At 40.1% G+C, this 13,524-nt stretch overlaps 1 protein-coding gene across 30 annotated transcripts in view; it reads left to right on the forward strand.

Moving 5' to 3' along the window:
• The window catches only part of DTNA (dystrobrevin alpha), a 356,122-nt gene that overhangs the window by 300,658 nt on the left and 41,940 nt on the right, over window positions 1-13,524 (forward strand). For 15 of the 30 annotated variants that reach the window (XM_045065499.1, XM_045065500.1, XM_004752311.3 and 12 more), the window contains 2 exons: window positions 3,401-3,478; window positions 4,047-4,139. The exons of the other annotated variants lie outside the window; for them this stretch is intronic. In XM_045065499.1, coding sequence (XP_044921434.1) covers window positions 3,401-3,478; window positions 4,047-4,139 — 171 coding nt within the window. The remainder of the gene's footprint in view (window positions 1-3,400; window positions 3,479-4,046; window positions 4,140-13,524) is intronic. 30 annotated transcript variants of the gene reach the window in all.

Raw genomic sequence — 13,524 nt, forward strand, 5'->3', positions numbered from 1 at the left:
AGAACATAGAGAAATTTTTAGGAAAAATAAAATCTAAAGGAATATTTCCCATGTCTTTTCTTTCAGCCAAACACATAAGACTTCAAAATTTACCTTGTCATCCCCTCCAGGGTATGACGGTCCCCATGCCTATTCATGTTAGTATGTGTGGAGAGGAATGAACAAATACAATGACAAGGACTGGTGGCAGAAGGGGGGGAGCAAGTAAAATAGATGTGTACATATAATTTTAGAGAGGGTGACCCTGCTTTTTCTTGGGACTCAGATTAGAAAAAAATGATCACAGGTGGTCTAGAGGAACCCCAAATAGTTCCCGGCTTCAGAGGGTAGAGAAAGAATGCATTTTGATTTTAAAACAGAGCATGTGGAAGAAGGGGAGGATCCTACAGCTGGAGTTATGTGCCAACCGTTGATGCATTCTGGCACACAGACATTCCAGAAGCATCGCTTCTTGGGAAGAATGTAGGTGCCCATATGCCTGATCCCAAAGCCTGCAACTAATTGGAAATACCACCTAACTTCTCCACACAAATGACCAAGCTATCAAGTGAAAATTTGAACATCTATTGTATTCGATAAAGTATTGTGAGTGTATGTTGCTTTGAAGGAATTATAATGAACTACATACATATTGTGACTATCTTCACAAGAACTCAGGAGAAAAGGCTTTCACTTTACTTTCAGTCTTTGAACTCCTTGGAAGCTACAGAAGAAAATCTAGTCAAGATACTTCACATGAAAATTCTTTATAGACCCAAGTTTTAATTGAAAACTACCTCCCATGTCAACTCTGCAAGTTCTTGATCTATTTCATTTTGATCCACTCTTGTCTTCATCATGAACTTGGCTTCCTCTACACATGGTCATATTTTCGGCTTCCCAGAAATAAATGATGAGGAGAAGAATTCGAGACTATTTCTAGGAAGTCCAGAAACTATGTGGACAGTGAGTACTATAAGTCAGAAATGCTCTTGGCACTAGATACTAAGAGCTATAACTAAATGAAGTAAATAGTATGGTTCTACAAATTCATAAATGGGAATGTAATTTCCATATTTTCCAAGAACTGATTTTCCCAAGAATTCATGTGGGAGGCAGACGGAACATAAAAGATCTTAAATGATTTCTTCAGACCAACATTGGCAAGGGCTAATGCAAAGGAAATGATAACAAAATGAAAAAAGATGTGTACAGAGAGAATGTCTGCTCCTCTTCCATCTGAAGGAGGAAGGAATTTGGGAAGAAGGAGGAACAAAAAAGAAGAGAAGAGGGAAGACAGGCAAATGGAGTAGGGAAAGGAAAGAGGAGCCCAAAGAATTGGGAGATAAAGAATAAGGCCACCAAAGGAGAATCTGGGCCTCCCTTCCCTTCCTGAAGCCAGAAGGTCTCCTCCAGTGACCCAGAAGCAAAATTAAGTGACACATCACCTTCCACCTATATGGCTTCTCTGGCATAACTGGTCATGAACACATCCTCCCGGTTGAGGCTCTTGTGTTTCTTTTCTCTGCTAGTCCTTTCTTTCTTCCTGTACATTCAGCACCAGGGGCTGTACCTGCACAACCACTAGGCTTTGGATTTAAGGAATTAAATACCATCACAGTCTCTGTGTTTCAAAGGGTAAAACAAGGCAGGGAAATAGTTAAGTTTGGAGGGAAGAGTTTTTGAAATCTCACACCACTTTTTAAGTGGTTTTGCAGGGATCTGAAATGAATTATATAGTAGGTACATCTATCTTGAGTTAAAAAGAGAGAAGTTGGGAAGGGTGGTAATTGGGCAGCAGAGACTATCGTTACTGGATAATGAATACAGAAGGATGTGCTTCAGAAGGCAAGGTTTGGAATGCTGCTTTGGTGGGATGATAGGAAAATACCAACCATGATGGCTTAAGGTGGCTATTTCATCCTAATGGGCAGCTTCATCATCTTCAAAGGTGAAGATCAGTAGGCTGGAAAAAAACCATTATGTTCACCAAGAACTTGAATTCTCCTTGAACACTAATCATTTCATTTTTAAAGTCAGTTTCATTTAGGTGCAGTTGTACTCTTTAAGTAATAGGTGCGTTCCTGCAAAGCCAAGTGAGGTCATACAGTCAACAAACATGAGTGCTACTCTCTACTAGACATTCTCTTTATAAATCAATTTTGATTTTAAGTTTGCCAGAGATCTCACTACTTCCATAACCTCTTAGTATATACAATTATAAAACAAGAATTCTAGTTACGATGTGCATAATTCTAATGTGATACTGGTTTTCACATTTGTATTTTCTTTGTACTTCATGATCTAAGCGAGTGATGCTTCCTAGTAAATCCTTAAAACTTGTTGAAGTTTTTAAGATTTTTAACTACTTTAAGTTTTTAAGATTTTAACTACTTTATAAGCCATCTTAATACATACATAACATTTAGAACCTGTTGAAATGTTGGGAAAGTTTGTGGTAACACTTTGTGATTTCAACCCCAGAAATTAAAGATTTGGTCATCAAAGTCAGAGAGTTAATTTTTGTATTCTCCATGTGAAGGGTGGGAGCGTAGTTTTCAGTCCACCAGCTTTAGAGGGAAAATTATCAACCTACAAAGGAGCAGGCCTCCCTTTAAGCACATTACAAGTCCAATTGTATCACTAAGGATCAATACCATTCTTCCCAAAGAAGCGTGCTCAGTAGATCCTGGATGGCTTTCGGTTGGCCATACTTTATTAATTATTATTTCTATTTCTTTTGGTCACTTAATAAAACCACATTTTAAACTTTTAAAACTATCATTTAAATTACTAGATGAGTGTTCCTCATAATGAACCTAAAATGATAATAATTTGCTATATCGATAGGACTCTGTTCACCAGTCATAGACCCAGGGAATATGAATATATATTTATATTTCTCTGAAAGTTTTCTTTGCAGCTTCTCATCAAGGGTCAGGTGACTTGTGCCTGGAGTAGTAAAGCACTTCAAATAGGACCGCAGTCTGTAGGTATTCAAATCTCTCTTCAACTCAGAAAGTTGGAAAATATAGGGAAGACTGGAGAAGTATATTCTTTGAATGGGACCTAAAGGCTGGCAGCACTTAGTGAACTATTGGGCCGATGACATGATAGTCCATAATGAATGTTGGATGAATTTTCATTACGTTCAGGTATATGCAGTCTGTTGCTTATGCAAATAGCGAGGTCAAATCAGGGATCATGGACGCTTGTGTAATTACACTTATGGTTCTCAGGCCAGGTTTCTGCTCCTAGTTCAACTCTGTGGAAATCTGAAAACATCTGGAACCTTTCAGGGTAACAAGAGAGCCGTCCAAATGGAGCTTGGATCTAGACTCAGGAGTTTCTGTAGCCAGTTCTGTTCTTGAATGCATTGCTGTGTTTATGCTCTTCTTGGCTTTCCCATCTTATTAACTAGCTCTCCTCCCAAGGACAGTGAAGTAGAGCAGAACAAACTGCTGGCTAGGGCTGCTCCGGCTTTTCTGAAGGGCAAAGGGTAAGTTAAAGCCAGAGTGTACTGTAAGCCTGAATTAACTAAACTAAAAATGGAGATTTCCTGTGTCAAAAATGCTTTGCGTTTGAAAGACCACCTTTGATTTAGTAAAAGGAGCTCTATTATAACCCCACTAACAGTACCATGTAGTTCGTTGGTGTAGACACATCTGTGTTATTCACTTTCTCTGACTTCTTTTTTTTTTTTTTTTTAACGACTAAACTTTAGATTTGATTTTCCCAAGGATATTTACTCTCTGCTTGCAACCCAATCGATGTGTCTACTGTACAGATGAATTTCTTGGCTTTAGTGGCTTGAAGAATGCAAATCTGTTTTCTTAAAAGCTACTTTACCTAAATGGAAATTTGTATTTTTTTTTTATTAGTGAAATGGAATTGTGTATTTCGTTGCTTGGATTTTGCTTGGATTTTTTCATAGAACATAACTTAACTTTTCCTCTACCTGCTTGGTTTTCTTAATGCCTTTTCTATCACAACTCACTCCTACCTACTCTGCATACTTCTGTTCGCCTCTCCTACCAACACCCTTTCTTCCTCCTGCCCTGTTTCAGGATACAGTACAGCCTGAATGTGGCAGACAGGCTAGCTGATGAACATGTTCTCATCGGGTTGTATGTCGACAGGCTCCGGAACAACCCATCATGGTTAGTGCAGGTTTGGCTGCTTCACTGTCATTAGGGAGGGTAACAATCTGATCCCTCGTCAAAAAGTCTCAGCAAAGCGGCAAATGGGTACCACAGGTTTCACTAAGTCATTGTTGAACTGATCCAGTTAAGACGTCTTTCATGATGTTAGTTTGGATACTTCCCATTCATGTACCATGGAATTCATCAGAGCTAAAGGGAAAACTGGTGTAAGGGGAGGCCATGCTCTATATTAGCCTTCAGTGGACGCAGGGCTCTGGGTTCCACCAGTCAGTTCTGTGTCACGTGTGCCATGTCAAATTACCACAACACTGATGCAAGAATTTGTCTTATTCCAAGGTCGTGGATGTCTCTGCTGATTGGGAGGACAATGTTCTGTTCGTTTAAGATAGAAGTGAAAAGAGGGAAAGTGATGGGATGGGCTCATACTATGGAAATCATTTCCTTAATGATAACGGTGGGAAAAATTGTCTTTCAGTTCTTCTCCGACTTACCAGTATTTCTGGAGAACCATCCTCATAAAGCCTGCTTTCAAGTGGGAGAATATGCAGAGCTTACGTCCAAATGTGTGTCAAATGTGTAAATTCTGATAGCCCTGCATATTTGGATAAAGACATTCATACAGTTTTTCTCTATTTTAATTGCAACCTAGGAGATTCCTCCCAATGGTTGAAGTTACTTAGTTTTGATAGTAAACATACACTTGCAAATTGAATGAAAATAAGTGGACAGACTATGTATTTATCATATGTTTCAGTCTAGTTTAGACTCCTGTGTTTAAAAATGTGTTTAGCAAACCAGTTCCTTGGAAATATTTGAATTTTGCTTAATAACTCTTTCTCTGAACTAAGGGCTAATGTTTTGTTTTGTTGTTTTGTTTTGTTTTGTCTGCCATTATAAATATTAAGTGAGTCTATGGGTTAAATTGCCTTTAAAATAGCCTGCCTCCTTCCCTCTACTATTTCACAAAAAGCATTCCTGAAACATGTGATGGCCACTACCCAGTCCTCATCTCCTTTATCATTTGGTATTGTTAGCCACCTCTTTGTTTCTAGAACTCTCCTCCCTGGACTGTTTCCTGCTCCTGATGAATAGAACTATTCTTTAAAAATTAGTACATGAGATGATTTTAGGTGATACATCGATGAACATCTATTAGTAGTTACATATTTATCTTAATTTGTATTTTTAAAAAATATAACTAGCACACTAGTTTCATTGTGTACTTTATGCTACACCTCACGAAGATAAAAATAAAAAGCTCTCTTCAGCTGACCCCACCTCTTTGTTCAAAGTTGCCAAATTTGTAGATCCAAAAGTTCCACTTCTTTGTTACCTCTCAGCCTCTCAAAACTGTAAGAGAGAAGATTGATTGCTTTTAATCTTATTCCCAATGAGTTTGGATCCCCAATGTTATATGGCAGCTGAAACAACAGAACTAAATACTAAATTACACCCCCACACACAAAAAAATGTATTGACATTCCTCAAAGAAGAGTATTATTGTTACAGATTCAATCATGTCTGAAGGCAAAGCCATGGTCTCATACTGGGTCCTCTCCCCGCTAATTCTGAACATACTCCAGTTACTTCTCCCACTCTTCTTTGACCTTTTCTTAATTAAATTTGTAACAAAGAAGTCTCCAAAGAGAAAAGCTCCCAGTTCATTGCTACCAGTCATTTTCCCTACTCAAGTGATTGATCATATTGGCTTGATGGTCACTTAAGACAGTAAAACTGTCTCCACAGAGACTCTTCACATCTACTTGATGAAAGCTAGAGGTGATATTTATTTTGAAAACAAAGCAGAATTTAAGACCGATCAAAAAAGTAAGCTCCTTGTTAAGAGGTGCTACCCTCCAAATTTCTGTATGCTTTTTTCTGTCCTTAGAAATTTCCAACTTCTCTTCTGAATTTTTCATTTTTCTTCTCTTTCCTCTGTATTGAATTAGATACTAACAATTCCCCACACCGCCCATGATTATGGAAGTGAGGTAGTGATCTCTCACCTTCTCTGTCATCTTAATAGCTAATAATGCTTCACCGTCCTTCAACTCTGGTGAGAATGAAAGGGTAATATTCATAAAAACTACCATTTTTCAAAGCACATACCTCCTGCGAAGCACTGTGTAAAAACTTTATTTACATAACTTCCCCTAGTCCTTAGAGTAAACCCATAGGGTAAATGCATTCTTCCCCATTTTATAGATAAATAAAAGTATCAATTTACAGAGTTTAATGACTCTCCCATAGTCACATAGCTATGAAACAGTAGATCACAGACCTCAGCCATTATCTGTTGGATCCCAAGCTCCTAATCATGCTACATTGCCTATTATAACACCTACATAAACACATGTTCCCCCCCCAGAAAGATTTTCTAGAATCTCTCTAGACACTACTCCCCACTGCATCTAGCCCACTGCATACCTGTTTCCTGAAATTGCAAATCCTACTACATTTATTTGATAGACAGAGATCACAAGTAGGCAGAGAGGCAGGCAGAGGGAGGAAGGGAAGCAGGGTCCCCGCTGAGCAGAGAGCCCGAAGCGGGGCTCGATCCCAGGACCCTGGGATCATGACCTGAGCTGAAGGCAGCGGCTTAACCCACTGAGCCACCCAGGTGCCCTGCAAATCCTACTACATTATTTTTATTTCATTTTAACAGATATTTGAGTGCATACTACTAATAGGAATGGTGGTTGTTAAAGTTATCATTTCTGTATTTAGTCTATGCATTGTGGTTTTCCATTTTAATTACAATCTTCGAAATAGCAAGAATTTTGCCTTCAGTCTCCTGTATTTCATCATGGCAGCCAGAATATGAATAATAAATGTTACATTTATGAAGTTCTTCAAAAACGACAGAGCCCTTTCTTCCACATTATTTGCTCACCAAAGCTCTATAAGTTTGGATGTTATTAATTCTATTTCACTGATAAGAAAATGTTAGACACGTGAAGAGACTTATCCAAGGTCACATGCTATCAAGTGCTTGCACACAAGTCTTCTGACACCAGGTCCCATCTGTTTCCCACCCCACTCCGCAGGCTCCCTGTCTCTACACCCTTCATGAGATGGTCTACAAACAGGAACCTAATAGCTGTTCTTAATTAAAATACTTGTTTTGTAATTATTCATATATGCTCCTGATTAAGTCTGTGTGGGAGCCTTTTCCCCATATTAACTACTTAATACAATGGGAAACTGACTCATTTGTAAATAGTCTACTGATAAATTAGAGAAACACTTCTGTGTCCTTGCTGGTTCTGATGTCAAATAAGTCACATCAACTCACTGTAGCTCAAGGGAGAATTCCTGCTGTCTTCCTAATTCAGTGAAGTTTTAAAAGCCTTAATGGTTTTTAACCATCTTCTCCAATGAGGGAGAGGGGTTATTGAAATGTAATGTGATGAGGGCTTTTTCTGCCTGTCCCGAAAGTACAAGCACTGGCCTTGTTAGAAGTTTATAGGGACTGATTGGGGCAGGCAGACTAAAAAGATGGGAAACCAGCCTGGAACTTCTAACTGTACCCGTAATTATATCCTTGATACTTGCCATATCCATAAGCTTCTGGCATATGGCTTTCAGCTCTGAAAAGACCCCCTTATAAGGGAGTATAAGGGAGAGAAGGAGTGCAGTTGAAGGTTCCTGTCCATTCTTTGATGTCATGATCAATTCCTGTCACTTAGTTATTAGACCCCTGATCGCATAGAAATAGGTTAAAATTTGTTTTTCTTATGTTTTCCTCGAGTATAGGAAATTACATATTTGACCCATTTCTAGGTTTCATGAGGTCTAAATTTTTATTGGCTTGCCTGCTTAAAACCCTTTAATAGATTCCCGCTTCACTTGGTTTAAAACCCAGACTTCATCAGGCCTACAAGCCTGCGTCCAAACCAGCCCTTGCCCTGTCCTATCTCAGTCCCAGTCTCATGGGTTTCTTCCACTTAATCCCAATGCTTAGCAGCATCCACTTTAATCAGTCCTAAAAACAGTTCCTAAAACTGCCTCAGGACCATGATGCTAGGTTCCTCCCTGTGCCAAGAACATTCTTCCCACTTTACCCTTGCCCTGTCCAGCCACACATGTGTGCACTGATTCTCTTTACATGTATGTAAAGGCTACTTCTCTGGCTTCCAAACCCAGATTAAAGGCATCTCCTCAAGGAGGCCTCCCATACTAATCTCTCTCATGGCATAATGTTTATTTCATTCTTGCTGTGACTGTAACCATTGGTTGGTCAGCTGGTTGGTTGAATGGTTTACCAGCTGCCTTCTCTGTAGAGCAGGGAGCTTCTCTAACTTGTTCATTACCATATATCTGGCACCTAACACAGTGCCTGCAGGTGCACAAAAAATATCTGTTGACGTCATGGGATGTTGATGGTGCTATAGGTATAAAATTCCCTCTTACCTTAAACAAAATTGTTAGGACATCTCAGAAAATCTTTTTTAATTGTAAAATGAATATTTTTGCTACTTAAAAACATCACCTATTATGTTAACCCTTAGGTTGAACATTTAGTGAAGGCGTATAAAATAGGTGAAAAAGTAAAGTATTAAGCTTTACATAGAGAACAGTGGTAAACCTGGATAAAGACAAGCATCAGCAATTCACTGACATGAGGAAAGCAGCTAATGGGGGGAGGGGGGCAAAAAAAAACATCTAAACTCAAAGTGATATTGGGAAAAAAAATTTTTTTTTAATTTGAATGTTCTCTGATCTCTTTCACTGTGTATTAGTTTGCTAGGGCCACTATAGCAAAATACCACAGACTGCATCTTAGACAACAGAAATTTATTTTCTCTCCATTCTGGAGGCTAGAAGTCCAAGACTAAGGTGCCAACAGTTCTGATATCTCCTGAGGTCTCTCTCCCATCAGCCCACAGATGGCCACCTTCTTGCCTTGTTCTCACATGGCCTTTTCTCTGTGCATAAACACCCTTAGTTCTCTTCTGTTTCTTATAAGGACACCACTCATGTTGGCTTAGTAAAACCTCATTTTACTTTACTTACCTCTTCAAAAACCCTAATTCCAAATATGGTCACATTCTGAGGTACTAGGTCTTAGGGCTTCAACACATGAATTTTGGGGAAGACACAGTTCAATCCATGACCCACCTCAACACTAAATCCACCAAATTGGATTTTTTTTTTTTTTTAATGTGTAGGCTAAAACTTGGCTCTTTTCAGTAAAGGCTGATTTGGAAAATGTAAATGTATTGCAGCCTGCTGAAAGAAAAAAAGGTATTACCTACACTCACTGAAAGTGTCTCTTATTTATGAGTTTTTGTTTCCTTGTTAACCCTATTCCTTTTGTTCTATAAAATGTTTATGAGTTCAGTTCCAAAAATAGACTTCTGGGGTGCCTGGGTGGCTCAGTCAGTTAAGCGTCTGCCGGCAGCTCAGGTCATGATCCCGGGGTCCTGGGATTGAGCTCCTTGTCATGCTCCTTGCTCATCAGGGAGTCTGCTTCTCCCTCTTCCTCTGCCCATCCTCCCTATTCTCAAATAAATAAATAAAATCTTTTTAAAAAAAATTTAAAACTAGACTTCTGAGAAAGCTATTCCGGTAGGATTCTAGAAATATGAATCTGAAGAGTGCCACGCCACCTGTGCACATAACTGTGGTGGCTGCGTTGTTCCCACAGAGGTTTGCTCAGCATACTCAGATGAGAAATTGATTTTAAGATGAGTTCATTTCTCAGTGATAGATTCTAATACATTTTAAGTTTCCGTGGGAAACAAGAGAGACAGTCCCAATCTGAGGAAGTTATTGGTACAAATGAGCTAGTGTAGTACCAGACGCATGGGAATAACACAATATTCGTTCCTCGCCTGATTTTGAATAGGATGAAAGGCTTGCAATAAATAGATTTTAAAATCTCATATTGTAAACCTGCCCATTATAATATGGCAGAAAACAAATGATAGCTCATGGGTGTTCACCAATATGGTTAAAAGAATCAACTTCAGAGTATGCTTTCTCTAAGTGTGCTGAAATATGTGGAGCCTGTTCTCTTATGTTGGTTGATAAAATGATATATTGTGTGGGAAGGACATTTGGTGACAAATTAACGGCAGTATGCAGCTTTGGAGAAAGAAGAGAAGGCTGCCACTGTCAGCTGACTCCTCCCTTTGCTTAGGATTTCAGAGATGTGAAGTTCCCCTAGAGTTTCTGTTAAAACCCTTCACTGATTCAACCAACTGCGCTTTCTTCTTCTTGGTAAACCCTAGAATACTAGCCAGTAACCAATCATCTGTTCTTGAGCAAAAGCTAATTTGTAGATAAGGAGATGATGGTGCAAAAATGGTTACACCATTTGAGGTAAAGTAGGGGCTTTTGGGTGGCACAGTCAGTTAAGCAACGGACTCTTGATATCTCCTCAGATCAAGATCTCTGGGTGATGAGATTGAGCCCTGTGTGGGGCTTTGTGCTCAGCACAGTGTCTGCTTCAGATTCTTTTCCACTCTGCTCTTCCCCTCACTCACTTGCTCTCTCTCATCCTCTCTCTCTAAAATAAATAAAAATCTCTGGGGGGGAGGGGAAGAAAAGGTAAAAGTAAAAAGAATACTTTCATAGTCTCACCGTGTGCCCTGGCACTGCTCACTGTGTCCCCCATATTATAGGTGAGAGAACTGAAGCACAAAGAGGTTAAGTGATTTGCCCAAAGTCACACAGCCAGTACCTAAGAGGGCTAAGCTGTGAATTCAGAAATGATCCAGTCCCACCTCACACACACCCTTAGATAACATTCCTACCTGTATTCATCCGTAAGAGTAAGCATTTCTTCTGAAGGGGAGCTTACCTTTTCCAGATACCATCTGCTTTCCCAGTCTTTAAAACAACAATCATAAAATGTGAACCAAAGAGAATTTTCCACAGTTCAGGGTGGGGAAGATCTGATGTGGATAAATACAAAAGAATATAATGACATTTCTATGAACTTTAGCACCTAGAAAGAGCAGATGGGAATTGCACACAGCAATTGATTGTATCCTGATTTTCGCTCTGCCAAATGTGAATAATTCTGTGTGATTTTAGACAGCATGGCTGGTGTTACAGTGCTGTGTTTTATCTATGCCCTTCTGATTTTCTCAGTGCTGAGGATGCATGCAGAGCCAAGAAGGAGATAGAAGACGTGGTCCAAAGTCCATGACCCTAGGAGCCAAAGAGAGCTAACATGTATTTGTTCTTTTGTCCCCCTAATGCTTAGGCATGTCCTGCTGTGTTCCAAGCTCTGTGCTAAACATTCAAGATCTAACAGTGAAATGAATGAACCATTCTTCTCTCAAAAAAGCTACAGTCTAGTGAAGGAGTAAGACAAGTGAAAAGGCTATTAAATCAGGAAGGGTACCAGGTACAGGAAGGGCAGACAGTGCTGAGTGCCGTTGGCTATGTGAGGAATGATAACCCGAATTTAGAGGTCGGAGGCGAGGGTGGGAAATGGCCAGTAAAGCCAAGAGCCTGATGAGGAAGAACTAGCCACGTGGAAGCGAGCAGAGGTGGGAGAGATTGCTCAAAGCTGAGAGAAAATGTGGAACTCCTCCTTGAGGAACTCAACTGGGGAAGGCTGCTAGAGTACTGGGGGCTGTTGGGGTGGGGGTGGGGGGATAAAGGATGAAGCTAGATTATGCAGGACCTCCTGAGTCTTAGGGAAGAGTTTGAAAAATGAGAACCCATTGGAGGATTCTATGCATGTTACAACCAAATTCTTTTTTTTTAAAAAAAGATTTTATTTATTTTTATTTATTTGACAGGCAGAAATCACAAGTAGGCAGAGAAGCAGGCAGAGAGAGAGGAGGAAGCAGGCTCCCTGCTGAGCAGAGAGCCCCATGTGGGGCTCGATCCCAGGACCCTGGGATCACAACCCAAGCCGAAGGCAGAGGCTTTAACTCACTGAGCCACCCAAGTGCCCGCCAAATTCATTTTTAAAAGCTCATTGACTGCAGGATGCAAAATGAATTAAAGGGAAGAAGAAGTCTAAAATGAGAGGAACCTGTTGAGAAGGCTGTATGCGAATTCCAGATGACAGTGGCCTGGAGCACATCAGTGACCCCTGGCATAGAAGCAAATGGAGAAATTTTTGAGTTTGAAGAAAGTAGAATGCATGGCCTTGGTGTTACAACCTAGTGAGCTGGTAAAGTCAGAGTCTTGATAAAGGAGTTTGAAGGCAAAGAGATGCCATTATCATGGTAAATTTTATTATTACTACCCAGGAAGATTGCCATTTCATGATTTCCTGTCTTTTCCTTTTAAAATAGTCAAGAGCCAACAGTTGAAGCTCTGAGAATTAGTTCATTTCCTCCCCCATTCTTCAATCCCATAAAATCGTGTCCTGGGCCCCAGATTCATTTTGCTCCTTTCCACCCTGGCTCACTGACTGCTGAAGGCCTGAACCAGGCTCCACTGCCAGAGCATTTTGCTCTCAAACAACTGGAAAGGTAGGAAATAACCTCATAGAGTAATCCTCCACTTCGGAGCAACTAGGAATGCCTTCTCAGGAAGTACCCTTCCTCCTCCCTGTTTGCTTTTTTTTTTTTTTTTAAGATTTTATTTATTTATTTGACAGACAGAGATCACAAGCAGGCAGAGAGACAGGCAGAGCAAGAGGAGGAAGCAGGCTCCCTGCTGAGCAGAGAGCCTGATGCGGGGTTTGATCCCAGGACCCTGGGACCATGACCCGAGCTGAAGGCAGGGGCTTTAACCCACTGAGCCACCCAGGCACCCCCCTGTTTGCATTTTAATAGAAGAATGGTACAGGTGGCCTAATGACCTTAAAAATAAATCTCTACTGATAAAATTCCTCTCACCCATTCAGACAAATGGAAAATATTATGAGGAAACATGAAAGTATTTCTGCTGCCCTTTGGGCCACATTATTCTTTGATCGTCCCACCTGGGTAGTCAGAATAGGCTTTCAGAGAAACCGAAGAAATGTGGACACACCCTTGGTTCCCAGAAATCTTTGCTAAATCACAAGGTAGTAAGCCTCACCTCCGTCGAGGCCACTTGAGTTGCCTAGAATGCCATTTTGCAATCACTAGCAACACACACTGGCCATGCATTTAAGGTAGAAAGTGGAGAGCTTTCAGAATAACAGATTTCCCTGCTCTGAAATGCAGTCGACACAGCAGCCACTTTTTAATTCATCATGGTCTTGTAGCAAGATTATTGATTATAAAGTCTTGAAATGAATAGCCAGAGACGGAGAAAGTGTTAGAATTGGTATTTCTTTAATGATTTAGGGATTATTGGCCATTCATTTTCAACTATTTGTAATTGAAGTCTTGAAATAATGGAATTTATCAGAGGAATGCCTCATTCACCCTTGGATAATTTGAACATACTGAAATGGCACATGTGGACTCATAAATCGTGT

Source organism: Mustela putorius, unplaced genomic scaffold (genome assembly GCF_011764305.1).
Source record: "Mustela putorius furo isolate JIRA1106 unplaced genomic scaffold, ASM1176430v1.1 tig00003858_pilon_pilon_pilon, whole genome shotgun sequence".
Lineage (NCBI taxonomy): Eukaryota > Metazoa > Chordata > Mammalia > Carnivora > Mustelidae > Mustela > Mustela putorius.